This window comes from Falco cherrug, chromosome 19 (genome assembly GCF_023634085.1).
Source record: "Falco cherrug isolate bFalChe1 chromosome 19, bFalChe1.pri, whole genome shotgun sequence".
In the NCBI taxonomy this organism is placed as follows: domain Eukaryota; kingdom Metazoa; phylum Chordata; class Aves; order Falconiformes; family Falconidae; genus Falco; species Falco cherrug.
In genome coordinates this window covers 165742-190964 of record NC_073715.1, presented here as the reverse complement: position 1 = coordinate 190964, position 25223 = coordinate 165742, and the positions used below count along the sequence as shown (strand labels likewise).

Genomic DNA, 25223 nt, shown 5'->3' with positions numbered 1-25223 from the left:
CCCAAGATCCCTGGGGCTGCTTCTATCAGGGGGTTGCACCTGCTCCCCTGGGGAGAAGGGGGACCTGGGGGTCCCAGCCAGCAAGGGACTGTCCCCCACACTGCCTCCCACAGATCACAGACCACCCCAGCTCCTCTTCTCAATGGTTTATTTTTTACACATGCTAAAAGCCCCCCCAGAGGAGGGGACAGGGGATGGTGACAATGACAGAAGCGTGAGGAGGGGACAGTGCGAGGATGGGGAGCACTGTGCAGGGGGAGCCCCGGTTTCCTGCGGTGGGCTGCAGCCTGCAGTAAGACCCATCACCCCTGCAGTGTTGCACCTCCTGGGACAGGACAGGGACTTCCCTTGCTCAGGGGACAGCAGTCCCGTTCCCCCTGCCCTTAGTGTCCCCAGCAGCCAGCATCATCGCCATGGACAGGGAAAAGGAGGCTGCCTCAGGAAAAAGGGCATTTTTATGCCACCCCTTCACACAAGGGCCACCTCCACTCCAGGGGGCACAGGACTTGGTTGTGTTCCCCCCACGATGGCTCCCCAGCTTCACCCAGGGTCCTGGCTCAGGGGTGGGCGAGGGGTAGGGAAGGGCTGAGCCCCCCCTAGCCCCGCTCGCAGAGGATGGGGCAGCCCCAGCATGGCAGAGGTCAAGATGGGACCATGCCCACGTGCAAGAGCAGGGTGCCCGTCGCAGGCAGGGAGTCCCAGGACCCCAGAGCAGCTCAGGGCCCCGACTCCTTCTTCCGCTTCTGGAAGCGGCGGAATTTGCCCTGGATGGCGAGTGCAGCTTTCTCCGTCTCGGGCGCGCTCAGGTCAATGTCGATCTCTTCCTCCTCCTTCTTGGGGTCACCAGCTTTGGCTGAGGGGGGGGGGGGGGGGGGGGGGGACAGGACAGGGGCTGCCCTGGTTACAGCCTGGCATCCCCAGGCTCACCCCAGCATCCAGTGAGCACCCTGACCCCCCACTCACCCAGCACCCAGGGTGGCACCCTGCCACCCTGCCAAGGGACAGGGGAAGGACAGAGCAGGTCCCCGCATCCATCCAGGTGTCACACACACACCCCCCTCCACGGACACAGATTCCAGAGGCTCTGGGGACAGGAGCAGCTAGTGGGGTCCCAGCCACCGGGGATCCCTGGAGGGCATGGGACAGAGGTGACACCGGTGCCAGGGCATCCTGCGGGGTGCACCCCACCGGTGTCAGGGGTCCTCACCTTCCTGCTGCCTGCCGGGGGCCTCCGCCAGAGAGGGGGACTCATGGGGGCTGCGCTGTGGAGAGAAGGGGGTGCCCGGGGGTGACACGGGGTCCTTGGCAGCAAACCCGCACCACGGAGGATTACGGACTCCATTTTGCTGGGGACCCCCCACGGCCACCAGCGTCTCCCCCCGCCTCCAGCCCCCCCCCTCCGCCCCGGGCAGCTCCTCTCCTGGCCCGTTGCTAAAAAAAAAAAGGAAAAAGCCCTTTTTCTGCTCGGCACCGGCCCCTCACCTCGCTCATGGCCGCTCCGGTGCCGCCGCTCCCGGTGTGCGGTCCCCCGCGCGCGCCACCGCTTTTATAGGGGCGCAGCTGAGTGACGGCCACGGGAAGCCAATGGGGCGCGGGGGCGGGGCCGGGTGGGAACCCGCCCCCCCGCGTGTCACCCCACTCCCCGAGCCTTGACGCCCCGCGGAGCTGCACCCAAGGGGACAGGGGGGGCCATGGCTGCTGCCACCCCCCTGAGGTGCTGTGGAGGGGGACATGCGGGGGGGGCAACAGGAGCTGCCCAGGGTCCTGGGACCAGGTGTCACTGCAGTGGCTGGGGACAGGGACCTTCCTCCAGGGTCACCAATGGCGGGATGGCTGCCACCGTGGTCTCCCCACTGCTCAGACACCCCCCCAGCAGCCATGTGCATGTCCCCTGCCTGCCAGGCCCCATGTCTGTCTGTCCCCTGCCTGTCCCCTCCATGTCTGCCTGTCCCCTGTGCCCGCCATGCCCACACCTGCCTGTCCCCACTTGCCCCTCCCATGCTGCCTGTCCCCGCCTGCTGCAGCCTCGCTCAAGTTCAAGGTTCAAACTCCACAGGCTCTGGCCAGGCGGCGGTGGGGACGGGCAGGGGCCAGCTGGCCCCGCGCTCTGTGGCAGCCAGCACCGGGCACCAGCTACGCCAGCAGACACCAGGTCCCAGCACTGGCACCAAGGGGCACCGGTCACCTTCAGGGTGCCAGGTGGTGGCTCGGTGGTGGCCGAGGTGAGGGGCCACAGCGGCAGGTGGGTGCATGAGGACAGCACGCTGTGGGGTGGGTGGGACACTGTGCTTTTGGGGGACGTGTAGGGGACGGGGCGCAGGAGCCGGTGCCGGGGCAGCAGCTGCCCTGCGGGGCACAGTGCCAGGTGTTGCTCAAGCGGGAGCTGCACCGTGTGTACACACATGCGTGTGCACATGCTCACACCCCGCACACTCACCCTGGCCTGCAGGCTCCGTCCTTGCTGTGGTTGCCCTGCTCGGGTGCCATCACCCGCGTCCCTGGCCACATTGATGTCAAGCACCTCAGATGCGGACAGAAGCCCCTGCCCGCTGCTGGGACCCCAGGGCCCCGAGGGGGAGGACGCGGAGCCCAGGGAGGAGAAAGTCTGTGCCGTGTGCGGGGACCGTGCCACCGGGTATCACTTCCACGTCATGACGTGTGAGGGCTGCAAGGGCTTCTTCAGGTGGGGGCTGCCACCGCGGGGGGATCCACGGCTGCTCTGCAGCACCGGATGAGGGACGAGGTGGGATGAGGCTGAGGAAGGGGACAAGATGGGATGGGGCAGGACAGGATGGGGAGGGACAAGACGGGATGGGACGGGACAGGATGGGATGTGACAAGATGGACTGAAATGGGACACGACGGGCTGGGACAAATGGGCTGGGACAAGACACAGCAGGGTGGGATGGAACAAGATGGTCCCATGGACAGGGACTGGGTAGGACAAGACAGGACAACAGCTGCCACCCCATGCTCAGGCCACCTGGCTTCTCCAGGGCACAGTGGTGATGGGGTCCGGGGGGCTGGAGGTGGCCCCTGCCCTAGGACATCCTGTCCCCCAGCCCCTGCTGCCCACCCCCCGGGGACAGAGTGACAGTCCCTGTGGCCTCATGGCTGGGCCCATGTCCCTCCAGGCGCTCCATCAACAAGGGCATCCGCTTCACCTGCCCCTTCACCCAGAGCTGCCCCATCACCAAGGCGAAGCGGCGGCAGTGCCAGGCCTGCCGCCTCCAGAAGTGCCTCGATGTGGGCATGCGGAAGGACAGTGAGTGCGGTGGCGGGGACACAGGGGAGACCTGGGGAGGAGGAGGGGGACACGGAAGACTGGGTGGGAGGACAGGGTGAGGACATGGGGCAGAGGTGACCAGCCTAGGTGGAGTGGCAGGGGAGGACATGGGGGCAGAGGGGATGGGGCAGCCCAGGGGCAAGGGGACAGCAAGGGACAGAGGCTTAGAAGTGACAGCAGGGGGGCACAGGAGAGAGGGGACAAGGGGGACCACCTCGGGGAGAGTGGATCATGAGGTGCTGGCATCTCCGAGCACCCGGCGCCCCCTGCCACCAGTGACTCTGGTCGCTGGGCTGGGGGTGACGGTGGCGGTGGGGCGGCAGTGATCATGTCCGAGGAGGCTCTGCGGCGGCGGCGGGCACTGTGGGGCCAGCGGCGGCTGGCGCGGGAGCAGCCGGTGGGGCTGACGGCGGAGCAGCAGGAGCTCATCGGCATCCTCATCGCAGCCCACCAGCACACCTTCGACTCCAGCTTCTCCCAGTTCACACACTACTGGGTGAGTGGGGAGCCCCTGGAACCCGGCTGTCCCTGCAGGTGCCCCAGCACGGCGCTGACACCCTGGCTGCCTTCACCGCAGCCTGCTGTGCGACTCTACGTTCCCAGCCCGCAGCCACAGAGCCCACCGGAGCCAGGTGGCCCTGCTGCATGGCCACCGTCCCTGCAGCCAGACTGCCTGGACGACGAAGTGCTGCCTGATGTCTTCTCCATGCTGCCCCACTTTGCCGACCTCAGCACTTTCATGATCCAGCAAGTCATCAACTTTGCCAAGGAGATCCCAGCCTTCAGGTCTGCAAGGGGGAGCATGGGCAGGGGCCCCCCGCTGCCACCCTGGCCCTGATGCCTCCCCTCACCCCCCGGCAGGAGCTTGCCCATCGATGACCAGATCTCGCTGCTGAAAGGGGCCACCCTGGACATCTGCCAGATCCAGTTCAACACTGTCTTCAACGCAGAGACCAATGCCTGGGAGTGCGGGCAGCACTGCTACACCATCCAGGACGGAGCCCTGGGTGAGGTGGAGCGCGGCAGCACCGGGGAGCAGGGGTAAGCCATGTCCCCATCCCAGCTCACCTGTCACCGCCACACTCCCCCCAGCCGGCTTTCAGCAGATCTACCTGGAGCCACTGCTCAAGTTCCACATTAGCCTGAAGAAGCTGCATCTGCACGAGGCAGAGTACGTCCTGCTCCAGGCCATGCTGCTCTTCTCACCAGGTAGGGACTGCGGGGGGCCGCAGCAGTGGGGCGTCCCCTTGGCCCTGCTGACAGGTACCCACTCACCCTGCGCCCCCAGACCACGCCGGCATCACCCAGCGGGACTTCATCGATCAGTTCCAGGAGAAGGTGGCCCTGACACTCAAGAGCTACATCGACCACCAGCACCCCATGCCTGAGGGCAGGTACGTGCAGGGGAGGGTGGGCACGGCCTCGGTCCCCTCTGGGTCTGAGCCAGGCATCCCGTCCCCACCTCCCAGGTTTCTCTATGCAAAGCTGCTGCTGCTGCTGACTGAGCTGCAGACGCTGAAGGTGGAGAACACGCGGCAGATACTCCACATCCAGGACCTGTCCTCCATGACGCCGCTGCTCTCCGAAATCATCAGCTAGAGCCCGCAACATGTTCCAGCCCCCAGCTGTGGGCACCGCAGCTCAACAGCTATCACTGCACTTTACAGGGCAGAGTAAAGCTCCTTTATTTTTCCAGGCTCTGCAGATGTGTGCGCCCAGAGCCACCCCCTGCGCCGCTGGAGGGAAACCGAGGCAGAGCAGGGGTGGGAGCAGAGGGAAGCATGGTGCTGGGGCGAGGAGGGCGGCACAGGTGAGCGCCAGGGCCCATGGAGGCCCCCAGGCCCCAAGCAGCAGCTGCTCCTCAGCCCAAAGGTGCTAACACAAGCCACGTGCTGTCACACAGTGTCCCCCGGCCACAAGGGACCAGGTCTCCACACCATCGGCTCCCCTGACACCCTGGCACAAATGCAGGGCCCAGCTGGTGCCGCGCACAGCAGCTCCCTGAGCAGGACGGTGGCACGTGCCGCCCACCCCTGCGGTCCCTCAGCCCACAATGACGCTGAAGCCGCAGTGGAAACGGTTCTTCCAGTGGTTCAGGAAGGCACCCAGAGCCAGGGTGACGGGCAGGGGGGGCAGCTTCTTCTCCAGAACGCCCCCAACGCTCCAATTACTGTCCAGGAGCCCTGCGAGGGTGAACAGGATGAGGGCCTGGCCAGCGCTGGGGCTGCCAGGTGCCGGTACGGCTCCTCGCTCACCTCTGAAGACCATGTTGGCCTGTGGCAGGTTGAGCTGGTAGCCAAAGGCGAAGGTGGTATCCTGCAGCCGGGTGTTGGCCTCCAGCTCCACCCCAACCTGCACCTGGGGGGAGGAAAACCTGAGGCCCTGGGGCAGAGAGAGGGACACACAGGGGAGAGGGACACACAGGGGAGAGGGACACACAGGGGAGAGGGACACACAGGGGAGAGGGACACACAGGGGAGAGGGACACACAGGGGAGAGGGACACACAGGGGAGAGGGACACACAGGGGAGAGGGACACACAGGGGACACTCACCTGCTCGTTGGCTCGGTGGTAGTAGCTGGCATGGGCACCACCATACCCCACGTTCAGCGTTGCCACCCACTTTAGAGCTGGAAGAGAGAAGTAAAGCAGAGGGCGAGGGGAGCCGGGGCATCCCGCCGGGGCCAGCACGACAGGCAGGACCCCCAGGGCTGTGTCTGCAGCCCCCTCAAGCGCAGGACGCCTGCATACCCGTGTATTTGCCCGCCAGCGTGAGGATGGCTCCCTCCTCCCCTGGCCGCCGGTGGTAAACCATCTCCCCACCCAGGACAAGGCGGGAGGTGATGCTCTGGAGGAAATGGGCCACCAGGATCACTGTGGGGACAGTACGGCCCTCAGCACACAGCCCCCCCGGGCCTGGCAGCCAGAGGGGGGAATACCCTGCTCACCAGACTCGCCAAGGAGATCGGGGTTGCCCAGCGTGAGGGTAGCGGTGCAGTCGTCCCCCCGGTACTCGCCGTCGAACTGCCACGTCACGAACTTGGTCTGGTGAGTCTGTGAAGGGACAGGCACCGCGGCAGGTACTGCCATCGCCCCTGCCGCCGGCTAGGGGTGCCAGAGACCCTCCAGCACCCACTACTGCGGGGTCATCTCCCACCTGGCCCCACCTGGAAGACAGCTTTGGTGCGGATGCGCTCGGCCACAAGGTGCAGCACTTGGGCATTGAGGCTGCCGCTGTTGTCCATGTCCCCAATCAGCGTGGGGAAGGCCTGGGGACGAGGCAGGGCGTCAGCTGGGGAGACAGGAACCCCCTGCCTCCCGTGATCCTGACTTGAGCTGCAGGGTGGGGCCCCCTTGCCCTGAGATAACCCCCACCCACCCTCATAACACCCCCGTGCCACCTCACCCCCCATCTTGGGGCCATGCAGCCACCCTGAGGGCACCCCTCACTCCAGGGTGCAGGATCTCACCTCGGTGGGGCCGAGCTGGCGGTCCCCCACGAAAGTGGCATTGAAGTGGTAGCTGGAGGGGCCAAGGGTGCTCATGTGAACCGTGTGCGTCACCTGCGGGGACGGGATGTCAGGGAACCGGGGGGCAGCCGGGGGCGGGGGCAGCCGCTCCCCCCGCAGCACAGTCCTCCCCCCCCGCAAGTCCCTGTGGTGCCCCTGACCTGGAAGTGGCTGCTCAGGGTCTTGGTGACGATCAGCTTCACCCCCTCCATTTGCTGCGGGAAAACCTCTGCGGGAAAGAGGGGCCTGAGCGGGGGCCCCGCTGCCAGCTCCCCGCTCCGCGGCCAGACCCCCCAGGCAGCCCCCCGCCCTGGGGCCAGCCTCCGCTACCAGCCCACCGCCCCGAAGGCCACCCACGCCCCTCCCCACCGGCACCGCCGTGCCCCCCGCTGCCAGCCCGTCCACCCACGCCGCCAGGACCCCCCACCGCCGCCGGGGCCACCCGAGGGCCTGGCCCCGCCACCCCCTGGGCGCCGCTGGCCTCCCAGCCCCACCTTTGCACTGCCGGTGCAGCTCATCGAAGCTGCCGGGGCTCCCGAGCGGCTCCCCTCGGCGCGGGGCCCGGGGCGCGGCGGGGCCCAGCGCGTTGCCCATGCCCGGCCCGGCTCTACGGCCGCCCGCGCCCCTCGTCGCCGCCGGGCGCCGCCATCGCGGGCGCGGGCACCGCCGCTGCCGGAAGCGGCTTCGCGAGGACGCGCCCGCCCGAGGCCGCCGCCGCCATTGCTGGGGCGGGCAGCACTCGCCGCCCATTGGCTGAGCCGGCGGGGCGGGGCCGCAGCCACCGAGCCCCCCCGGAGCCCCGGCCCCGCGCAGTGCTGTTCCGGTGCTGCCGCGTTCCGCCACGCCGGTGCAGCCCCGCGCCCACCCCGCCGCGTCCTGTGTGTCCCCCTCACCTTGTTTCCCCCCTCCCGTTCCGTTCCTGTGTCCTCTCTGTCCCTCCTCCCTGCACCCCTTCATGTCCCACATCCCCTCCTTGCGCCCCCAGACCCTGCTAGCTGTGCCTCAATTCCCCTCCATTTGCCTCCCGCGGCCCCTCCCTGTGCCCCCTCCCACACACATCCCGTCCCCCTGCTTGCTCTACATCCTCAGTCCTGCATCCCACTCCTTGCCCTCTGCCCTGTGTCCCTGGACCTTCCCTGTGTCCCCTGTCCCTGCTGCCGTCACCTGCAGCTTTCCTGGAAACAGCTGGTGTAGGCAGGGGCTCAGAGGGAAAGGGGCCCCAGTGGCCCCACGGGTGAGCCCAGGGAATGAAGAGCTTTTGTCCCTGGTGCCACACAGGTGCCCTTTGGCCGTGTGTGCCCAAACAGCGCCACAGCTGGCCCCTGGCTGGGCCCCGTGGTGGGGTGTCCCCAGGTTCCCCCCCCATGGGTGCTGCCACCAGGAGTCAGCAGGGACAGCCCCCCACTGCCCCATGCTGAGTCACACTGTCACGTTGGCAGCCAAGGGTCAGCGATAAGGCAGGTGACAACCTTTGCCCCACAGATGCCGGGGCAGGCTGGTGCGCAGCCCCCCAGGCCGCCCCCACCAAACCAGGACCCCAGAGTGGAGCAGCCACCTGAACCCACAGGACTGGGGCAGAGGGGTGGTGAGTGCTGCAGCTGGAGCATGAGGGGGCCTGAGGCTGGGGGCAGGTAGGACTGCTTTGGAGGTCCCGCTATGCTGTATGGGTACAGCATGTTGTGGGACTGCAATGTGCCACGGGGCTACCACTTGCCACAGGGCTCCAACATGCCACAGAGCAACCAAGTGCCATGGGACCACCACACACCACAGGGACATCAGCCAAGCCCCCATGGTGGCAGCCCCAGCTCCCATGTCTCCCCCGCAGCCAAAACCCCTGGGCCATTGTCACCCACTATCCATGTCCTGCCCAGGGGGACAGGGCCCCAGGGTGCAGGGCCACCCTTGGTGAGGACAAGGAGGGGCTGCCCCCTGCAGTGACCCTTACCCCCACCGTGTTTACCCAGGCTGTGGCAGGGGCCGGCATGGCCTCCCTGGCCCAGGGGCGGGAGCTGGCCCGGGGAATATAAGCAGTCCCCGAGAGGGCACCCCCACAGTCCTGTGAGGTGAGTGTTATCTGGCACCCAGCGCCTGGGCAGGACAAGGCTGTGGGGCTGGAATGGGGCAGGGTGGATAATGCCGTGGGGTGGGATGGGACAGGAGTGGGGCAGGGTGATGCCAGTGGGGCTGGGACAGGCCCATGGCCATAGGGTGGGGATACTGGAGCTGTGGGGCAGGGATGGGGCAGTGCTGCAGGGCAGGAGGGGGACCGAGGTTCCATGGGGTGGGATGGGGCACGATGGGGATGCTGCAGCAGCAGCAGGGGGGTGGGAAGCTGCTGCAGGGCAGAAGGGGATGGTAGAGCCATGGGACACGCCAGCCACCGCTGATCCAGCCCCACAGGACCCCCAGCCCTGCCGAGATGAAGGTGCTGGTGGCCGCCCTGGTGCTGCTCTGCGCCTGCCACCTCCAGGCCGCTCTGGTGAGGCGCGAGACTCCGGATGAGGAGGCTGTCCCTGCGGCCATCGATGACTTCTTCAGCCGCTATTTCCTGTCTCTCTCCAGCTTCATGACCAAAGACCTGCCGCAGAAGCTGCAGGCAGAGGAGCTGCACAGCCAGGCTGAGTATGGGGGGCAGCAGTGGGCATGGGGCCTCCCCTCAGCTGCCCCTTGGCACCCCCTTCATGGCCTGTCTCTCCACCAGGGCCTACCTGGACCGGGCTAACAAGCAGCTGGCCCCACTGGCCCAGGAGCTGCAGAGCAACGTCCTCAGCCTCTTCTTACCACTGCTGGACCTGGGCAAGGGTGAGGGGCAGCCCTGAGCCCTGCCACGGCAACCCCCATACCCCTGTGACAATAAAGTCTTGGAGCTGCCGCGTCCTTGGTGCTGGGGGAAAGCCCAGGGGAGGGAGGGAGGGAGGGAGGGAAGGAGGAGGTGCGGGAGCGGCTGAGACCCCACAAACTCAGTGCTGCTAGCACTACAGGTAAAGACGCCAAAGCAGCTTCGCGCCCCGGGCGTGCCCCTAATAAAGATGGCGGCGCCAACCTGCTACACGCCCTTGTCGCCGCGCGTCGCGCCCCCAAGCAAGATGGCGGCGCGGGGCCAGCGCTTCCGCTGTCGTCACTTCCGCCCCGAGCCAAGATGGGCCGCTTCCGGCGGCGGGGAGATGGCGGAGGAGGCGGCGCGGCGGGCGGTGGCGGAGCTGCCGCTGTTGCGGACGTCGGCGGGACCGCGGGACCGGGAGGGCTGGGCGCCGCGCCTGAAGGAGGAGTACCGCGCCCTCATCCAGGTGTGCCGGGCCAAGCCCCGCCGGTCAGGCTCCCCCGGTGTGTCCCCCGGTTCCCACCCCCCACCCCCCCCGGCTTCTCCCCCGGTTCCCTCCGCTCACCCCCGCTCGCCCCCCAGTACGTAGAGAACAACAAGCGCGCCGACAACGACTGGTTCCGTCTAGAGTCCAACGCCGAGGGCACCCGGTGGGTGAACGGGGCCGGTAGGGTGGGGCACGGACCGGGCCTCCCGCCGCCCCCGGGCCGCCTCAGTGTGCGGAGGAGGTCCCGGGACTGAGGGGGGCGGGGGCCGCTCCCGCGTGTGTTGCAGGTGGTTCGGGAAGTGCTGGTACGTCCATGAGCTGCTCAAGTATGAGTTTGCCATCGAGTTTGATGTGAGTGGGGTAGGGGTCAGGGGGCCGCGGGGCCGGGGGGCTTGAGGGGCCGCTGACCCCCGTCTGCCCACCCCAGATCCCGGTGACCTACCCCTCCACCGCCCCCGAGATTGCCATCCCCGAGCTGGACGGGAAGACAGCCAAGATGTACAGGTGGGTGAAGGGCGCTGCCGCCCCGAGGAGGGCCGGGGGGGAGCTGACAGCTGCCTCCTCCCTGCAGGGGCGGCAAGATCTGCCTCAGCGACCACTTCAAGCCCCTCTGGGCTAGGAACGTCCCCAAATTCGGTTTGGCCCATCTGATGGCGCTGGGGGTGAGTCGCGGGGGGGGGGGTGTCCCCGTTTGGGGGGTGGTCCCTGTGGGGCTGCTCACCCTCTTTCCCCACAGCTGGGCCCGTGGCTGGCTGTGGAGATCCCCGACCTCGTCGCCAAAGGCATCATCCAGCACAAGGAGAAGTGAGCGGTGGCTGGAGGGGAGCGCTGGTGCGGTGCAGCACCGCGCCCGCCCCCCACCCCCACCCCAGCTGCGCCCACTGCCCCTCTGCCACTTCGCTGCTGCTCCTCAATAAACTCTTCAGTTCCAGCCTTGCCCTTGCCTGCTGCTCTGGGGGTCCTAGCGGGGGTACCCCCAGACCTCGGGGGTCCAGCCGCCCAGCGCGACCCTACAGTAACACTTCACCGGAACGCGCTGTTTCTTTAAGAAGACGGGGTGCGGCGGCTCCTTTAAGAGCGGCGGGGGACGCCGCGCGGTCTCCATAGCGACGCGGTGGCGCGGGGCGGGGGGCGTGGCGCTGCGGCGGCGCAGGCGCAGTGCGGCGCGCGATGCTGCCGGGGGCGGGGCGAAGGGCGGGAGGCGCAAAGATGGCGGCGGGTGCTGCGGGAGTTGTTGCCATGGCGGCCCGCGGGAGGTAACAGTGGCGGCGGGCGGTGGCCCCGCGGGGGTGGGGGGCAGCGGGGGGATGGGGGGGGGGGGGCAGGTAGGGGAGGGGCTCTGCGGGGCTGGGGCGAGGGGCGGGCAGCAAGGCCGAGAGGGGGGGGGATCGCCCGCCCGCCGCCCCCCCGCCCCCCCCCCCCCCCCCCCCCCCTTCCCCCGCAGTGCCCCCCGGTACCGCGCAGGGGGTGGGACGCGGGGCTCTGCAGCGCGGTGCCCGGGATGGAGGGGAGGGCGAGGGGCAGAGGCCGGGCGGGGCGGGGGGCTTTCGCCACTGTCGCGGCTGGCCCCGCGGAGCCCTTCGCGCAGGCTGGGGGCTCCCGCCGTGCCGCAGCCCCCGCGGCCGCACCGCGGACCCTCCCGCCGGGTCCACCCGCTGGAGCCGGGCTGGCGGGTGCTCAGCGGCTCGGAGCTCCCCCGGGGGCCACTCCAGCCCTTCTCCGGGTGCAGCCGCCGCGGCCCAGCCCCTCCCCGGCCGGCGCTGGGAACCGGCGGGCCCTGCGCAGGGCCTGCGCCCCCCCCCCCCCAGCCCGCGACGGTGCCAGGTGCCCCTGCGGAGCAGGAGCCGGGGAGTGGCTGCCCGGCCGCTCCGAGCGGGATCTCGGCAGAACGCGGAGCAGGAAGGCAGGAGGGCCCCGATCCCGGTGGTGCCAGGCACCTCTGCGACTCACCCGCCAGCACAGCGCTTGCCTCCCGTCGGTGCCGCGGCAGCTGTATGAGGGGGGTTTGTGGGGTCTCGCCGGGACCGTGTGCCACCCCCTGGTCCCGTCCGGTGACCTGGAGCATCTCTCCTTGTGCCGCAGGGCCCCTGCCGACGGGACTCTCCGGCCGGCCGCTGGCCACGGCGGGCTGTGAGCAGTGCTGGCGGGAGGAGGCGCGGCAAGAGAGGTGGGTGCATGCCCCGGTGCCCCTGCACACCGGCTTGATGCCGTGGGTATCAGCCCATCCCTCTCCCTGCAGGGCTCCCCTCTTGGCTGTCCCCACGATGCCCCAAGCCTCGGAGCACCGCATCGGCCGGGCCAGGGACCATGCTGTCATCACCTCACAGCCCAAGGCTGCCACGAAGCTGCCCAGCGGGCACCGGGCCCTGAGCCAGGAGCGCCATGCTGCCTCCCTGGCCTCTGCCACCGCTGCCAACGGGCTCTCCCCGGCACCCAAGCTTCGCCTCCTGCCACCCCGGCCTGGCTCGCTGGACGACCGCGGCAAGAAGTTGGAGCTGGACCGGGGTCGGGCCTCAAAACGGGGGGAGGCTGTCCGCAGCTCGGCATGCCGGCGGGGGCCCATGAAGGCAGACCATGCGGTGCGTGTGCCTGGTTCTCCCCAGGCAGGTGCTGTGCTGGGCAGCGCCTCCTTCTCCCTGCCTGCTGGGGCCTCGCTGGCGGGGCGCGAAGCAGAACGCCGGCGAAGCAACCTGGCCCGCTCAAAATCCATCAGCATCGGGGACCTGAGCCAGGGTGGTGGTGGTGGTGGTGGTGGCCGTGCTGAGGACGTGGCGGCAGTGCTGAGCCGGCTGGTGCTGAGGGACTGTAGCCATCAGCTGAGTGCTGGCTCGCTGGCTCTCAAGAGGAGCTCCTCTCTCCGGAGGGTCAACGTCTCTTCAGGGCTGGATGGGAAGCCGGCCACCCCGCTGCTGTCTGTCCGGCCTGAGGGCTGCCCAAGGACTCGTACTGCCCCCGACCCCCCGTACGCCCACAGCCCCAACGTTCCAGCACCCGGCAGCCCCGCCCTGGGCAGAGTCCCGGCACCCGGCAGGACCGAGGAGAAGGCGGCAGCCGTAAGAGCCTCACGATTTGTCCCACCAGCAGGACATGCCCTGGCCCTCATGTTGCTCCTGGTTGCAGGGCAGCAGCTTCGCTTCTGTCGGGGTCGGTGATAGCACTGGGGTGGGATGGTGGTGCCAGTCTCACCTCTCCCTGCTCCATTCCTCCTGGGGGAACCCCAGCTGCAAAAGGGTGGAGTTGCCTTGGCTCCAGGGGTGCTGGCCAGTACAGTGCCTGTTTCCACATCCACCTTCGCCCCACGGAGTAGCTGGGCCCTGGCCTCCACTCGTCTTGAGCCACGTGTCAGGATTAGGTACCTTGAAATCCCGGGGCTGGGCCTGTGCTGGTGGGGGACGGTGACATGGCTTGGTCCCCAAGGCGCATTCCCCACCAGTGGCACAGGGCTGCCCCTTGGCCCTGCTGAGCCACCTTGCTCCCTGCACCGCTCTTCTGCACCTTGTCGGCATGGTGCAGAGCAGGTGGGTGTGTTTGCCTCTGCTCCCAGTTCTCTGGATGCCCACTGTCCCCAAGGTGGCTCTCCTGCTAATTAATCCCCCCGAGATGAGCCTCCAGCAAGGCCCAGAATAGCCAGGGGAAATCGGATCAGCTAATGAGCTGTGGCTTAGGGAGGTGGAGGGGGCCCAGCAATGCTGGTGCCGCAGTCCGTCCTGGCACCCAGGCGGTGCCAGAGCCATGCCAGGGCTGCAGGGAGCCATGCTGGTGGAGCTGCCACGCAAGTTGCACCGCACCTTGCTCACCAAGCGGGAGCTGCAGGGCCATGGCACCGACATCTCCGAGTCGGTGATACACACGGCTGTCATGGGGCTGCTGCTCGTCCGTGGTGAGGTGAAGCCTCTGTGGCCGGGGGGGGGGCTGGCCAGCTGTAAGAAGCTGAGGGGCGGCTGGAGGTATCTGCTCCGTGGGGACAGGTCTCACTCCTGTCCCTTCGTGTCCCCACAGACCCACCACACCTTGCTGCTGGGCTCGGGCCACGTCGGCCTCAGGAACCTGGGCAACACGGTAAGCACCCGCGTCCCCCAAGCCCCCCTGTCCCACGGTCCTGGGGTGTGCAGGGGACCACGGGCTTGCAGCAGCTGTAGCGAAGCGGTTCCCTCCCACAAGGGCTGTTGTGTCCCTGGAGATCCCCCAGCCCCTCGGTGGTCCCTGTGGCACAGCAGAGCACATGCAGCAGTGCAGAGGATGGTGGGGGACATGCTGAGGCCCAGCGGCCCCCCTCCAAGGTGTCACTGCATCCCTGCTGCTCTCTCGGCAGTGCTTCATGAACGCCGTGCTGCAGTGCCTGAGCAGCACCAAGCCTCTGCGGGACTACTGCCTGCGCCGGGACTTCCAACAGGAGCAGCCTCCTGGCTCCCGTGCCCCCCAGGAGCTCACCGAAGGTGGGATGGGGACTTCTCACACCTACACCCACCCCCCGTCCCGTGTCTTACGCAAACCCTGCTGGTACTGACACCCCGTGCGTCCCCGTCCCCGCAGCCTTCGCTGATGTGATCGCTGCCCTCTGGCACCCTGACTCCTCTGAGGCTGTCAACCCCGGGCGTTTCAAGGCTGTCTTTCAGAAATACGTCCCCTCCTTCACCGGATACAGGTGAGGCTTCACCCTCTGCCCTGGGGCACCCCTGGCAACTGGGGGGCTGGAGGCAGTGGTGGGCACGATGGCTCTTTCCCCCTGCAGTCAGCAGGATGCACAGGAGTTCCTCAAGTTCTTCATGGATCGGCTGCATGTGGAGATCAACCGCAAGGGTCGCAGAACCCCCAGCATCCTCTCAGACACCCGGCGGACCCCCGCGTTGGAGGACCCTGAGATGTTGAGGTGAGGGGCAGAGGGGTCCCCAGGGGTCCTGGGTGGGTGGCCACAGTATGCAGCCCAACCCGCCACCTCTCCCTGCAGCGACGACGAACGCGCCAATCAGATGTGGAAGCGATACCTGGAGAGGGAGGACAGTAAGATTGTGGGTGAGCACCGCTGGGCAGGGGTGACACCTTCCCCAGACCCCCAAAACCCTCCAGGTTTCCCTCTCTGCCCAGCCTCACACCCTACCTCACCCCCAGACCTCTTTGTGGGGCAACTGAAGAGCTGCCTCAAGTGCCAGGCTTGCGGCTACCGCTCCACCACCTTTGAGGTCTTCTGCGATCTCTCCCTGCCCATCCCAAAGGTAGGGACAGGGCAGAGCCCCCCGGCCCCCCCAGCTGCTCCCTGGTCCCCGCCACCTGACTCTCTCCCTCTGCAGAAAAGCTTTGCTGGGGGGAAGGTCTCACTCCATGACTGCTTCAGCCTCTTCACCAAGGAGGAGGAGCTGGACTCGGAGAATGCCCCGGTAAGAGGCTGCAGCCGGTGGCTCGGCACCCCTGGCTCGGCACCGCCAGCCCCCTCTCACTGGTGCCGTGCTGCCGGCAGGTCTGCGACAAGTGCCGGCAGCGGACGCGGAGCACGAAGAAGCTGACCATCCAGCGCTTCCCCCGCATCTTGGTGCTTCGTATCCTTTACGGACCAGAGGGTGGGGAGCCTGGGACCCCCGGAGCTGCTGATGCTTGGGGGGGAGGGGGGGGGGCATTGACCAGAGGGGGCTGCTGTCCTTCCAGCCACCTGGGGCCACATTTCCCTTGACGGTACCCAGACCTGAACCGGTTCTCCACCACCCGCTACTCCATCAAGAAGTGCTCCGTCTTCGTGGACTTCCCGCTGCAGCAGCTCAACCTGCGGGAGTTTGCCAGCGAGAAGGCAGGTGAGGTGTGGCGGGGGGCTGCGGTGGGGGGCTGCGGTGGGGGGGCAGCGCTGAGCCCAGCCTCCTGCTGCAGGCAGCCCTGTCTACAGTCTCTACGCCCTCTGCAACCACTCGGGCAGTGTCCACTATGGCCACTACACCGCCTTCTGCCGGGACCCGGCTGGCTGGCGTGTCTACAATGACTCCCGGTAGGTGACCCCCACCACACCACCCCCACACCACCCCCTCGCCTGGGCCCTGTGCCCCCCTGCCCAGCTGGGGTGGGCACAGGCTGAGGGTGCCGCCGCAGCGTCTCACCCATCAGTGAGAACCAGGTGCCGTCCAGCGAGGGCTACGTCCTCTTCTATGAGCTGGAGGAGCCCCCCGGCAGGAGGCCCTGAGCCCCCTCGGACCTTGAAGTGCGGGGCTGCCCCCTCCCTGGGCCAGGGCTGCGGCCCCCGAGCCCCCGGGGTGGCATGAAGACAGAGGGCGGGGGTGGCTGCTGCCCCGGGCGTGGCTTTTGTGAATAAATTTATTAAAAAAAAAGCTAAAAAGGTGAAGGTCGGAGGTGTGAAGGGTTGGCCCTGGCCAGGGCCCGGTGCTCTGCTGGGGGGGGTGGTTGAGGGAGGGGCGGGGCTGAAACAGGGGGCGGGACTATGGAGTAAGGGGCGGGGTAATACTTTTTGGGGCGGGGCTAGTGGCAGAAGGGGTGGGCTCACTGCTGGCCGTTCTGCGACGCCCCTTGGCCCGGCCCGGCCGCCGTAGCAGGGCGGCGGGCGGGCCCCGCGCCTGTCCGTCAGGGGACAGCGTAGTGCCATTGGCGCGCCGTCGCGCTGTCCCCGCCCTCTTCCTTATTATCGGCGAGAAGGGGCGAGGCTTGCCGCGCCCGGGGGTCGGCTCGGCCCAGCTCAGCTCCCTCATGCCGCCCACAGTGGCCGTCGTGGGGGGCGGCATCAGCGGCCTGGCCGCCTGCTACCACTTGGCCCGCGGCGCCCGCCCGCCCAAGGTGAGCGCGGGGCCGGCAGTCCCCCGGGGGGGCCGGGACCCCGGCCGCGGTGTCCCCGTGGTGACCGTGGCGTCCCCCAGGTGCTGCTGCTAGAGGCCGGCGCCCGCCTAGGGGGGTGGCTGCAAAGCACCCGCACCGCCGACGGGGCCGTGTTCGAGCACGGGCCCCGGGGCATCCGCCCCGGGGGCGTGGTGGGCACCGACACCCTGCACATGGTAGGGGGAGCTGAGGGTTCCTGGCGCGTGGTTCGGGGTGCCAGGGGGTTCCAGGGTGCTGGGGTCTGGTGGGGGGTGTTTGAGCGAGGTGCTGGAGTCAGGGGTCCCTGAGTGCCTCCTGGGGGCTGGAGTGTCCCTGGGTTGGTCTAGGGTGATGGAGTCTGGGGGTGGGGGGGCTTGGTGGCTCCTGGGGTCTGTGGGATTTCCCTGGGTGGTTGGGGGTGTCTGGGAGCACGAGGGCACAGGGTTCCCAGGGTGCAGTGGTCCAGGGGTGGCCCTGGCGTAGGGTGCTGGGGGACAGGCGTCCCTGGGTGCTGGGGTCTGTAGGTGGTCCCTGGGTGGGTGCAAGGGTCTGGGGGTTCCTGCCTGGGTGCTGGGGCCTGGCTGAGGGCACCCTGGGGCAGGTCCTGTGCCCTCTGCCGTGCTCGTCCCTGCCACGTCCCTGCAGGTCTCTGAGCTCGGCCTGGAGGGTGACGTCCTGCCTGTCCCTGGAGACCACCCGGCTTCTAGGAACCGATTCCTCTACACCGGCGGAGCCCTGCACAAACTGCCCTCAGGCCTGCAGTAGGTGCCTGCCCCAGTGCCAACCCGGTGCCACCTGTGTGTGGGCCACCCTCCCCTGAGCCCTCGGTGTCTACAGGGGCCTGCTGTGGCCAGTGCCCCCCTTCTCGCGGGCACTACTCTGGAGCGGGGTGCGGGACCTGCTGGCACCAGCCGGGACGGAGCCTGATGAGAGCGTGTACGCCTTTGTTCATCGCCGCTTCGGCCAGGAGGTGGGTGTCTGCACAGAGTGATAGCCTTATCGGGGCCTGGCAGGGGCCAGGCGGGGACCAGCCTCATCCTGCCATGTCCCCACAGGTGGCCGACATTGCTGTGGACAGCCTGTGCCGGGGTGTGTTTGCTGGGGACTGCCGAGCACTGAGCATCCGCTCCTGTTTCCCCACGCTTTTCAAGGCCGAGCGGCACCGGCGATCTGTCCTGCTGGGGCTGGCGCTGGGCTCCAGTGAGCGCCGGACTTGGGGGACACAAGGTGGGGACGCCCTGGTGCCACCTCTATGACACGAGGGGACACCAGCATTGTCATCTGCAGGGAAGGAGCGTGGGGCTGAGTCAAGGCTGAGCCAGCGGGCGCGGGCCGAGCACTGGAGCCAGTGGTCACTGCGGGGTGGGATGGAGAGCCTGGCCGAGGCGCTGGCGGCCTTCCTGCGCCCACGTGGGGTTGAGCTGCACTGCCATGCACCCCTGCGCCGCCTGCGCTGGCACCCCAGTGGCCACTGGCAGGTAGGGCCCTGGTGTGGGTGGGGTGGCAGGACGCTTGGGTCCCCTTCACAGTGCCTCCCCCTGGCACACTGCTTTCCTCACTCCCACAGCTCATCCTGGCAGACAGCACCGTGACAGCTGACCATGTGGTCAGTGCCCTCCCGGCCGCAGGTAGGTGTGCCCTGGGTTGCACCAGGGCAGGGAGGATGGTGGCATCCCCCCCGTGATGTCCCCTCTCCTCTCAGCCCTGGCAGAGGTGCTGCCAGCCGAGGCTGAGCCACTGGCACAGGAGCTGCGGCGCATCCCAGCTGTGTCTGTGGCTGTGGTGAACCTGCAGTACGAGGGCATCACATTGCCTGTCACGGTAAGAGCAGCACCCACAGGTGTGCCCCAACATGTACGGGTGACCCCAGCACCCACGGGTCACCCCATCCCACTCCCACTGCTGCTTCTGCCCAGGGCTTTGGGCACTTGGTGCCCTCCTCCGAGGATGCCTCCCTTCTGGGTATCGTCTACGACTCGGTGGCCTTCCCCCAGCACAACGGCACAGGAGCCACCTCGGTGCGGCTGACGGTGAGTGGCTGGGGATGAATGTTGTGGGGGACAGGGATGATCCAGAGCCTGGGGGGGGCTCATGATGCTGCTGGTGCCATGTAGGTGATGCTGGGAGGTGCCTGGTTCAGACAGAGCTTTGGGGATCCGGCGGCGGTGGCGCCAGCGCTGCTGCTGCAGCGGGCACAGGCAGCAGTGCGGGAGCAGCTGGGCCTGGAGCCAGCCCCGACCCGCTCCATTGTTAAGGTGCACCAGGTGGGTGATGGCACTGGGGGGGCTGGTGTTGGGGTGGGCTCCAGGGGCTCCCACTGGGCTCACCAGCTGCTCTGCCCCCCAGGCCTGCATTCCCCAGTACACACTGGGCCACTGGCAGCGCATAGGTAAGAGGAAGCTGGGGCACAGGGGGTCCTCCCCTGGACCCCACAGAGGCACCCACCACCCATCCCCATCCCTGCAGAGCGCATCGGCCGCTTCCTGGCAGAGCAGCAGCTGCCCCTCAGCCTCATTGGGGCCTCCTACACTGGCGTCTCGGTCAACGACTGCATTGCCAGTGCCAAAGCAGCTGTTGGGCGTCTGCTGGGGCAGCTGCACTGACCCCCAGCATCCCTGGGTCCCCTCTGGCGCCAGGCAGTCCCATGGCCATAGGACAAAGTGGTTTCTTTTTTATTGAAAAACCCTTATAAAGGTCCAGGGAGCAGCTCATAAATAGAATAAATAACCGTGTGCTGGCAGCACAGCCTGTGACCATCTTTGGGCACCCATGGCCCTCAGGGAGATGGGGCCAGGCAAGCCCCTGGTTCACCCCAGCTCTGCCTGCAACCCTTCCTGGGGGGTGCCCCCCAGCACCAGGCACCGGCCCCATGGCCAGCAGCTCCCTATGTGATTGGCACTAGGGCTCACTCCCCTGAGTCTCTCCAGCAAGGCCACAGCACGACCAGCCTGGCTGCAGCTCCTCCACCCTGTGCACCCTGGTGCTGGGTCACAGCAAGCAAGAGTCCATGTGGGGTCCACAGTAGCCAGTGGCTAGTGGGCACCCTGCAGCAGGCTCTGGTTGTCCCCATGGGCAGGCAGGGTCTCCTCCTGTGCCACAGCCATGCCTGCACTGCCCCCCAGGTGTGCATCACCCTCCCCAGCAGCCTCGGGGCTGTGCTGGGTGATCCCTGGTGCCGGTGGGGAGCTGGTGCCACCCTGGGTGCCATTACCTGCCAGTGGCTGCTGCAGGGTGGCTGTGGGCAGCTGGGGGGACAGGGATATCTCCTTGCCCCCCCACCCTGCAGCATCCCGGGGCAGCTTGCGCAGCATCTCTTCCCGGAAAAGGCTGGTGCTGCTGCGGTACCTCTGTCCCTCGTGGCCCGGTACTGGCCCCCTGCGGCCCCTCCCAGCACGAGGGTCCATCCCAATGTCCACTGTGAGGTTGGTGTAGAGCGGGTGGAGGTGCTTGGCCAGCAGTACATAGGTGAGGGAGTTCATCCCATCCTGTGTCCACATCCGCTGTGTGCGGATCAGCAGGTCGAACCTGGAAGGTACAAGGGAAGGGGAATGTCACGGCCAAGCTGCCCGTGGGACCCCCACGCCCCCTGCCAGCCCCCTGACCTGTGGGGGTTCTCCTCGTTGCCTTTGTCACTCTTGTGCTTCACCATCTTGTAGTGGCCGATGGAGATGGGCGGGCGGGCAATCTTCATGCCAGCCAGGCGCACCCTGCAGACAAGCCACCACGTCACCCAAGGGTGCCAGGGCACAGGGACACTGCCTGTGTCCCCGCTGGTGGGGCAGCTTGTCCTGCACAGTGATGCCAGCCCAGGGCCCAGTGAGTGGCCAGTGCCTCCCAGCAGGGGACAAACATGGGGAAGGGTAAGACTGGCAGATCCCTGCGCTGTCCTACCTGGTGGCGATGTCATCGTCCTCACCGCCCCAGCCCCAGTATTCGTTGGGGAAACCATTGATCTTCATGTACTGGTCAGGGGTGAGAGCTGAGACCCCCCCGAAGTACTGGGGGTACGGCAGGCTGCAAGAGAGGGGGCAGATACTGAGCCAGGGCCAGGGCCATCCCCTCGCTCCTGGCTCGCCCCCAGCTGTGATCACCCACCTGTACCCGAATTTATTCATGGCAATGGAGACATGTTTGGGGTTCCAGGGATCGCAGGTGTAGAGGTTATGGTCGTTCTCAGGGATGAGGTCGACATCATGGAGGAAGAGGCAGTCCCACTCCTCGTCCTTCAGCGCCTCCTTCACCCCCACGTTCAGCAGCTTGGCACGGTTGAAGGTGGAGTTGCCTGCCTGCGGGGAGAGGGGGCTGGCAGCTGTGACCCTCGGCACAAGCCCAGCACAGGCCCCAACACACGGTAAAGCCCCTGGCACCCACCGGACTCACCTGGTGCACGACGTAGATGCCGTACTGCAGCTGCTGGCGCTGCAGGAAGGGGTGCAGGTAGTAGAGGAGGTGGCCCAGGTGGGTCTCGCGGTTGCGGTGGGGGATGATGACGGCGGTGCGGGACCGGGGCTCACAGGTGGCAGGTTGGTACCGGCCGCCCTCCCGCACCGCCGGGTTCTTCATCTGGATCTGCTCCAGCGTGGGCACCCGGCTGAAGCTCACAGTCAGTGGCCCGACTGCACGGGGGAAGGCAGGAGGCTGGCGTGGGGCGGTGGGGGCGGCGCCCGCCGCAGGGGTGCGCGGGTCCCCGGGGCCGCTCGCCACCGCCCCAGCCCGGTCCAGCCGGTCGGTCCGGGCTGGGAGCCGCGGAACCGGTTCCTTCCCCGGGGGCACTGCCGTTCCGTGCCCCGCCGCCCCCCCGGCGCGCCGCCCCCGGCCGCTGTGGCTGCCCCATCGCGGCGGGTGACTCACCGAGCAGAGGCGAGCGCTGGGGGCAGAAGGGCAGGGGCTGCGCGGGGTCGGGGCGGGCGGGCTGGCGCGGCAGCAGCCGGCTCAGGTTGGCGTACACGTCCTGGGTGCGCGAGTAGTCGAAGACGGGCCCGGCGGCGCGGCCGAAGAGGGAGGTGAGGTTGCGGAACCCGCCCAGGGAGAAGTAGGCGACGAAGGCGAACTGGCAGCCGACGAGCAGCGCCAGGGTGCAGGGCCGCTCCAGCAGCCGCCGCAGCATGGCGGGGCCCGGCCCGGCGGGGGCCCGGATCGTCGCGGGCCCGGATCACCGCGGGCGGCTGGGGGCGCCGGGCCGCATCGCGGGCGCAGCGGGATCGGGGTCACGGTCGGGCCCGGTGCCCTGCCGGACCCTCCGGTACCTGCGGGCGGCGGGAGCGCCTCAGCCCCGCCCGGCCGCCGCCGCCATCTTGGAACAGAGAGAGCGAGCGGGCGGGGCGTAGGGGGCGGAGCCCCGGACGTAGTGGGTGTTAAAGGGGCCGCTCGGGAGCGGGTGCCTGCCCCGCGCAGCGGCTGCAGCGGGTGGGGGCGGGGGCAGGGGCAGGGTCTCCTCCCGGTCAGATCGGGCCGGGGCGGGGGCACCGGGGCTCCTGGGGCAGGCTGGGGGTGCCAAGGGGACACGCGGTCGCAGGTGCCTGGAGGGGAGCGAGTGGGGGCCCGGCGGGGTGCCGAGGCGCTCAGAGGGTGCTCAGGCGGGGGGCGGGGTCCCGGGTGGGAATACGGAGTGACGGGCGGCAGGACCCGGGGGAGCCCAACCCTCCGGAAGCGGGCGGGGCCTCAATATGGACACACCCCGCAAGGGGCGTGCCCAAGGCAAGCTCCGCCCGCGCTCCGTCGCCGCGGCAACTGCACACGCCATCGGGCCCCCCCTCCCCCCCCTTTTTCCGCGTGTTGTCCCGCCCCTATTGCAACGTCACCACGGGGTCGCGCTCCGATTGGGAGCAGCTCCGCGCCACTTCCGGCGGGGGCGCCATGGCGGCGGTGGGCGCTGCGGGCGGGAGGCGTGCGGCGCCCTCTGCCCGCTGCTCAGCTACTTCGGTGCGGGCTACGCCGACTACGCCGTGCTGGCGCACGTCCTGCCGCAGACCGCCCTGCGCGGCAGGTGCCGCCGGGCCCCGGAGGAGCGGGCGGGGGGGGACCCGAGGGGTCTCCCGGGAGTGTGGAAGGTGTTGGGCCGGGGGAGGGTTCTCGTCCTGGTCGGGCCCCCGTGGTGCCGCCCTGACCCGCGCCCCCACCTCCCCGCGTCCTGGTGCCCGTTCCACGCTGCCGCCTTCAACCTCATCGTGCTTCTGCTGCTGGCCTGCCGCGCGCGCCGGCCTCGCCGACCCTGGTGAGCGCCCCCCCGCCACCGGGTGTCCCCCGCGGCACCGGCCGACTGCCATGGCGGGGAGCGGGTGCCCAGCCCCTGCCCGGGGGCAGCTGGGCTGTGGCGGCCCGGTGAGGTGGGGTCTCACGTGTCACCCCCTGCCCCGTCCGTCCCCAGGTGTGGTTCCCCTCCCCAACACCACCGTCGACTTCTCTGTCCTGCACAGTGGGGCGAAAGCCTGAGCGAGTGAGACCAGGGCGCTGAGGGGGTGGCCAGGGGACCCGGTGGGGTGAGATGGGGGTGAGGGGCTGCGTTGTGACTGCTGGGAGCAGCCCTGGTAGCTGGTCCCTGCTGAGTGCCGTCCCAGCAGAGCCAGGAGGACTGGACAGTGTGCAATTGCTGCGAGGCATACCGCCCGCCCCGTGCCCACCACTGCCCCTGGTAGGCACCTCTGGTATGGCCCCACACTGCAAGTCCAAGGGGCTCTGCCATGGGTCATTTCCGTCCCTGGGCACTGGAGTGTGCTCTGAGATGGGACCAGGGACAGTAAGACCCCTGTCACCCATCTGTCCACCCATAGGATCAACAACTGCATCAGGGAGTTAAACCAGAAATACTTCATCCAGTTCCTCTTCTACACGGGTGAGTGGTCACATGGAGGTCCCTGTTCCCCATGGGGCAGCCCCACTCCTGGGTCCCTGGCCAGGCTCTGGGGCTGTTGGGGTGCCCAGCCCCATGGCAATAGGCAGCTCCAGGGGATGCAGTGTGTGTAGGGGGGATGCTCACTATCTGCCAGCTCACTGCTTGTTCTGTGCCAGGGCTCGCCAGTCTCTACGCCACAGGGCTGGTGCTGGCTGCCTGGCTGGGACCGGCAGGCAGGAGTCCAGCAGGGATGGCGGCAGGAGGAGACATGGCAAGCAACCACGTCCGAACGTAAGTAGGGTTAGCACGGGGGTCCTGTCTCTCTCCTGTGTAGAGGAACTTGCATTGAGAGGGGAGGGCCTGGGTGGTGGCACCGTGGTGGGACCCTGGGCCTGCCTTGGGAGCAGTGGGAACGGGCTCTGGGCTGCCCCACGTTGGCCCCAGCCAATGGTCTTACTCTCACCCGTGGCCACCCTCCCAGAGCTCACTGCATCGTCCTGCTGCTGGAGTCTCTCCTCTTTGGGGCTTTCGTCGCTGCTGTGTTTTATGACTAGGTTAGTGGGGCAGCGGCATGGGGCACTGGGGCAAGTGGGGGTGGCAGCATGTTGACGGTGATGTCCCTGTCACCCCAGGTTATGTTGATCATCATGGATGAGACTCCCCTGGAGCAGATCTGTAACCAGGGACTGAAGGAGACAAACCAGGAGGAGCTGTGCCCCCCAAAACCCAAACTGGTGCTGCTGCAGGAGGTGTTCGGGCAGGGTGCGTGGGGCTGGGAAGGCCTGTCGGGCCAGGTATCCCAGCATGGCTCATGCTTCTCCCCTTCCCTCCGGCCAGGCTTTGTGCTCTGCTGGCTCTTCCCCTGGAGCCGCAGCCCCCCGCTGGGCACAGACCTTGGGTACAGCCCGCTGCCCATCCCCTACTCTGACCTCCCCGCGCCCAGCACGTGGGAGGATGCTGGAAACATGCTGACAGTGGCTTCACACCGGGATCCAGAGCCGTGATGGCGTTTCAGCACCTCGGTGCCTGGCAGTGAGCCCTCTGCCATCCCTCCGGGGGTGAATCTTGCCCCCAAAGCCTGGGCACCCACCTGGCAGCACTGATCCAGTGCAGCGGTGGGGTCCTGGGGCTCCCTGGCAGAGCGGATGCCTAGCCCCACCATCCCTGGGGTGCAGAGGTGTGGGATTTTCTACCCCAGGATGTCTAGGGGCAGGCTGACAGCATGGCTGGACGCTGCCTTACCCACGGCTCCAGCTGCCGCCTCAAGAGACAGGTACAGAGCTGCAGCTGCCCCAAGAGGCTGCATGCAGCAGCACCCAATAAAGTCCCATTCTGGGCAAGGCTGGTGGTCCCCTGTTCTTGGGGAGCGGGGGTGCTGCTAGTAGCACCCTGTGGGGGAAAGATGCTGGGAGCAGTAAGGGAGGGTCAATGCAGCCACAGCTGCTCCCGAGCGTTGTTGCTGTGCCTGGTACCGCTGCACTGATCACCACACGCCACG

General features: G+C 68.0%; 9 protein-coding genes across 20 annotated transcripts; 6 read left to right on the top strand and 3 right to left on the bottom strand.

Moving 5' to 3' along the window:
• Positions 1 to 131: 131 nt before the first annotated feature.
• Positions 132 to 1560, bottom strand: PCP4L1 (Purkinje cell protein 4 like 1). Its single transcript, XM_055696929.1, has 3 exons — positions 1483 to 1560; positions 1208 to 1262; positions 132 to 853 (listed from the first exon to the last, which is right to left on the bottom strand). Exons 1-3 carry the CDS (start codon positions 1489 to 1491, stop codon positions 717 to 719), a joined length of 201 nt encoding a protein of 66 aa, XP_055552904.1. The 5' UTR covers positions 1492 to 1560; the 3' UTR covers positions 132 to 716.
• Positions 1561 to 2138: 578 nt separating this feature from the next.
• NR1I3 (nuclear receptor subfamily 1 group I member 3) lies at positions 2139 to 4979 on the top strand. Of its 4 annotated transcripts, none has more exons than XM_055697041.1 (9): positions 2139 to 2222; positions 2450 to 2683; positions 3135 to 3265; positions 3610 to 3782; positions 3864 to 4072; positions 4148 to 4293; positions 4379 to 4495; positions 4575 to 4680; positions 4756 to 4979. In XM_055697041.1, the coding sequence occupies exons 2-9, from the start codon at positions 2511 to 2513 to the stop codon at positions 4883 to 4885; spliced, it is 1185 nt and encodes a 394-aa protein (XP_055553016.1). In that variant the 5' UTR covers positions 2139 to 2222; positions 2450 to 2510; the 3' UTR covers positions 4886 to 4979. The 4 variants fall into 4 exon arrangements, with proteins under 4 accessions (XP_055553016.1, XP_055553017.1, XP_027666072.1 ...); XM_055697042.1 differs by having other exon boundaries at positions 2159 to 2242; positions 2450 to 2635; XM_027810271.2 differs by having other exon boundaries at positions 2159 to 2242; positions 3733 to 3782.
• Positions 4955 to 7561, bottom strand: TOMM40L (translocase of outer mitochondrial membrane 40 like). 3 transcript variants are annotated; one of them, XM_055697038.1, is made up of 9 exons: positions 7291 to 7561; positions 6958 to 7025; positions 6758 to 6850; positions 6445 to 6556; positions 6236 to 6341; positions 6039 to 6161; positions 5841 to 5917; positions 5542 to 5644; positions 4955 to 5469 (listed from the first exon to the last, which is right to left on the bottom strand). In XM_055697038.1, exons 1-9 carry the CDS (start codon positions 7544 to 7546, stop codon positions 5454 to 5456), a joined length of 954 nt encoding a protein of 317 aa, XP_055553013.1. In that variant the 5' UTR covers positions 7547 to 7561; the 3' UTR covers positions 4955 to 5453. The 3 variants fall into 3 exon arrangements, with proteins under 3 accessions (XP_055553013.1, XP_055553012.1, XP_055553014.1); XM_055697037.1 differs by having other exon boundaries at positions 6455 to 6556; XM_055697039.1 differs by lacking the exon at positions 6039 to 6161 and having other exon boundaries at positions 6455 to 6556.
• Positions 7562 to 9172: 1611 nt separating this feature from the next.
• Positions 9173 to 9671, top strand: LOC106631391 (apolipoprotein A-II-like). Its single transcript, XM_014282686.3, has 2 exons — positions 9173 to 9421; positions 9501 to 9671. The coding sequence occupies exons 1-2, from the start codon at positions 9219 to 9221 to the stop codon at positions 9616 to 9618; spliced, it is 321 nt and encodes a 106-aa protein (XP_014138161.2). The 5' UTR covers positions 9173 to 9218; the 3' UTR covers positions 9619 to 9671.
• A 250-nt stretch (positions 9672 to 9921) lies between these two features.
• Positions 9922 to 11039, top strand: UFC1 (ubiquitin-fold modifier conjugating enzyme 1). Of its 3 annotated transcripts, none has more exons than XM_055697046.1 (6): positions 9922 to 10123; positions 10203 to 10270; positions 10395 to 10412; positions 10535 to 10611; positions 10679 to 10769; positions 10844 to 11025. In XM_055697046.1, the coding sequence occupies exons 1-6, from the start codon at positions 9964 to 9966 to the stop codon at positions 10913 to 10915; spliced, it is 486 nt and encodes a 161-aa protein (XP_055553021.1). In that variant the 5' UTR covers positions 9922 to 9963; the 3' UTR covers positions 10916 to 11025. The 3 variants fall into 3 exon arrangements, with proteins under 3 accessions (XP_055553021.1, XP_055553020.1, XP_055553018.1); XM_055697045.1 differs by having other exon boundaries at positions 9926 to 10086; positions 10395 to 10458; positions 10844 to 11039; XM_055697043.1 differs by lacking the exon at positions 10679 to 10769 and having other exon boundaries at positions 9926 to 10086; positions 10395 to 10458; positions 10844 to 11039.
• Positions 11040 to 11258: 219 nt separating this feature from the next.
• USP21 (ubiquitin specific peptidase 21) lies at positions 11259 to 16414 on the top strand. 4 transcript variants are annotated; one of them, XM_055697032.1, is made up of 13 exons: positions 11259 to 11363; positions 12347 to 13160; positions 14107 to 14166; positions 14420 to 14543; positions 14641 to 14752; positions 14840 to 14977; positions 15056 to 15120; positions 15217 to 15320; positions 15396 to 15482; positions 15563 to 15641; positions 15783 to 15890; positions 15968 to 16078; positions 16195 to 16414. In XM_055697032.1, exons 1-13 carry the CDS (start codon positions 11278 to 11280, stop codon positions 16347 to 16349), a joined length of 2043 nt encoding a protein of 680 aa, XP_055553007.1. In that variant the 5' UTR covers positions 11259 to 11277; the 3' UTR covers positions 16350 to 16414. The 4 variants fall into 4 exon arrangements, with proteins under 4 accessions (XP_055553007.1, XP_055553006.1, XP_055553011.1 ...); XM_055697031.1 differs by having other exon boundaries at positions 16180 to 16413; XM_055697036.1 differs by having other exon boundaries at positions 15964 to 16078; positions 16195 to 16406.
• Positions 16415 to 16719: 305 nt separating this feature from the next.
• Positions 16720 to 19633, top strand: PPOX (protoporphyrinogen oxidase). Of its 2 annotated transcripts, XM_055697060.1 has the most exons (12): positions 16720 to 16875; positions 16956 to 17090; positions 17539 to 17654; positions 17731 to 17863; positions 17949 to 18093; positions 18181 to 18371; positions 18461 to 18521; positions 18596 to 18714; positions 18810 to 18923; positions 19008 to 19157; positions 19240 to 19282; positions 19360 to 19633. In XM_055697060.1, the coding sequence occupies exons 1-12, from the start codon at positions 16789 to 16791 to the stop codon at positions 19494 to 19496; spliced, it is 1431 nt and encodes a 476-aa protein (XP_055553035.1). In that variant the 5' UTR covers positions 16720 to 16788; the 3' UTR covers positions 19497 to 19633. The 2 variants fall into 2 exon arrangements, with proteins under 2 accessions (XP_055553035.1, XP_055553034.1); XM_055697059.1 differs by having other exon boundaries at positions 19240 to 19633.
• Positions 19543 to 22210, bottom strand: B4GALT3 (beta-1,4-galactosyltransferase 3). Its single transcript, XM_055697061.1, has 6 exons — positions 21745 to 22210; positions 21274 to 21509; positions 20989 to 21179; positions 20785 to 20907; positions 20496 to 20600; positions 19543 to 20418 (listed from the first exon to the last, which is right to left on the bottom strand). The coding sequence occupies exons 1-6, from the start codon at positions 21998 to 22000 to the stop codon at positions 19926 to 19928; spliced, it is 1404 nt and encodes a 467-aa protein (XP_055553036.1). The 5' UTR covers positions 22001 to 22210; the 3' UTR covers positions 19543 to 19925.
• A 110-nt stretch (positions 22211 to 22320) lies between these two features.
• LOC114016777 (uncharacterized) lies at positions 22321 to 25127 on the top strand. Its single transcript, XM_055697202.1, is given in 9 exon segments — positions 22321 to 23080; positions 23082 to 23107; positions 23261 to 23319; positions 23454 to 23524; positions 23625 to 23725; positions 23902 to 24016; positions 24207 to 24279; positions 24358 to 24487; positions 24563 to 25127. Coding segments are annotated over 9 exon segments (1263 nt in total). The 5' UTR covers positions 22321 to 22559; the 3' UTR covers positions 24730 to 25127.
• Positions 25128 to 25223: the final 96 nt, after the last annotated feature.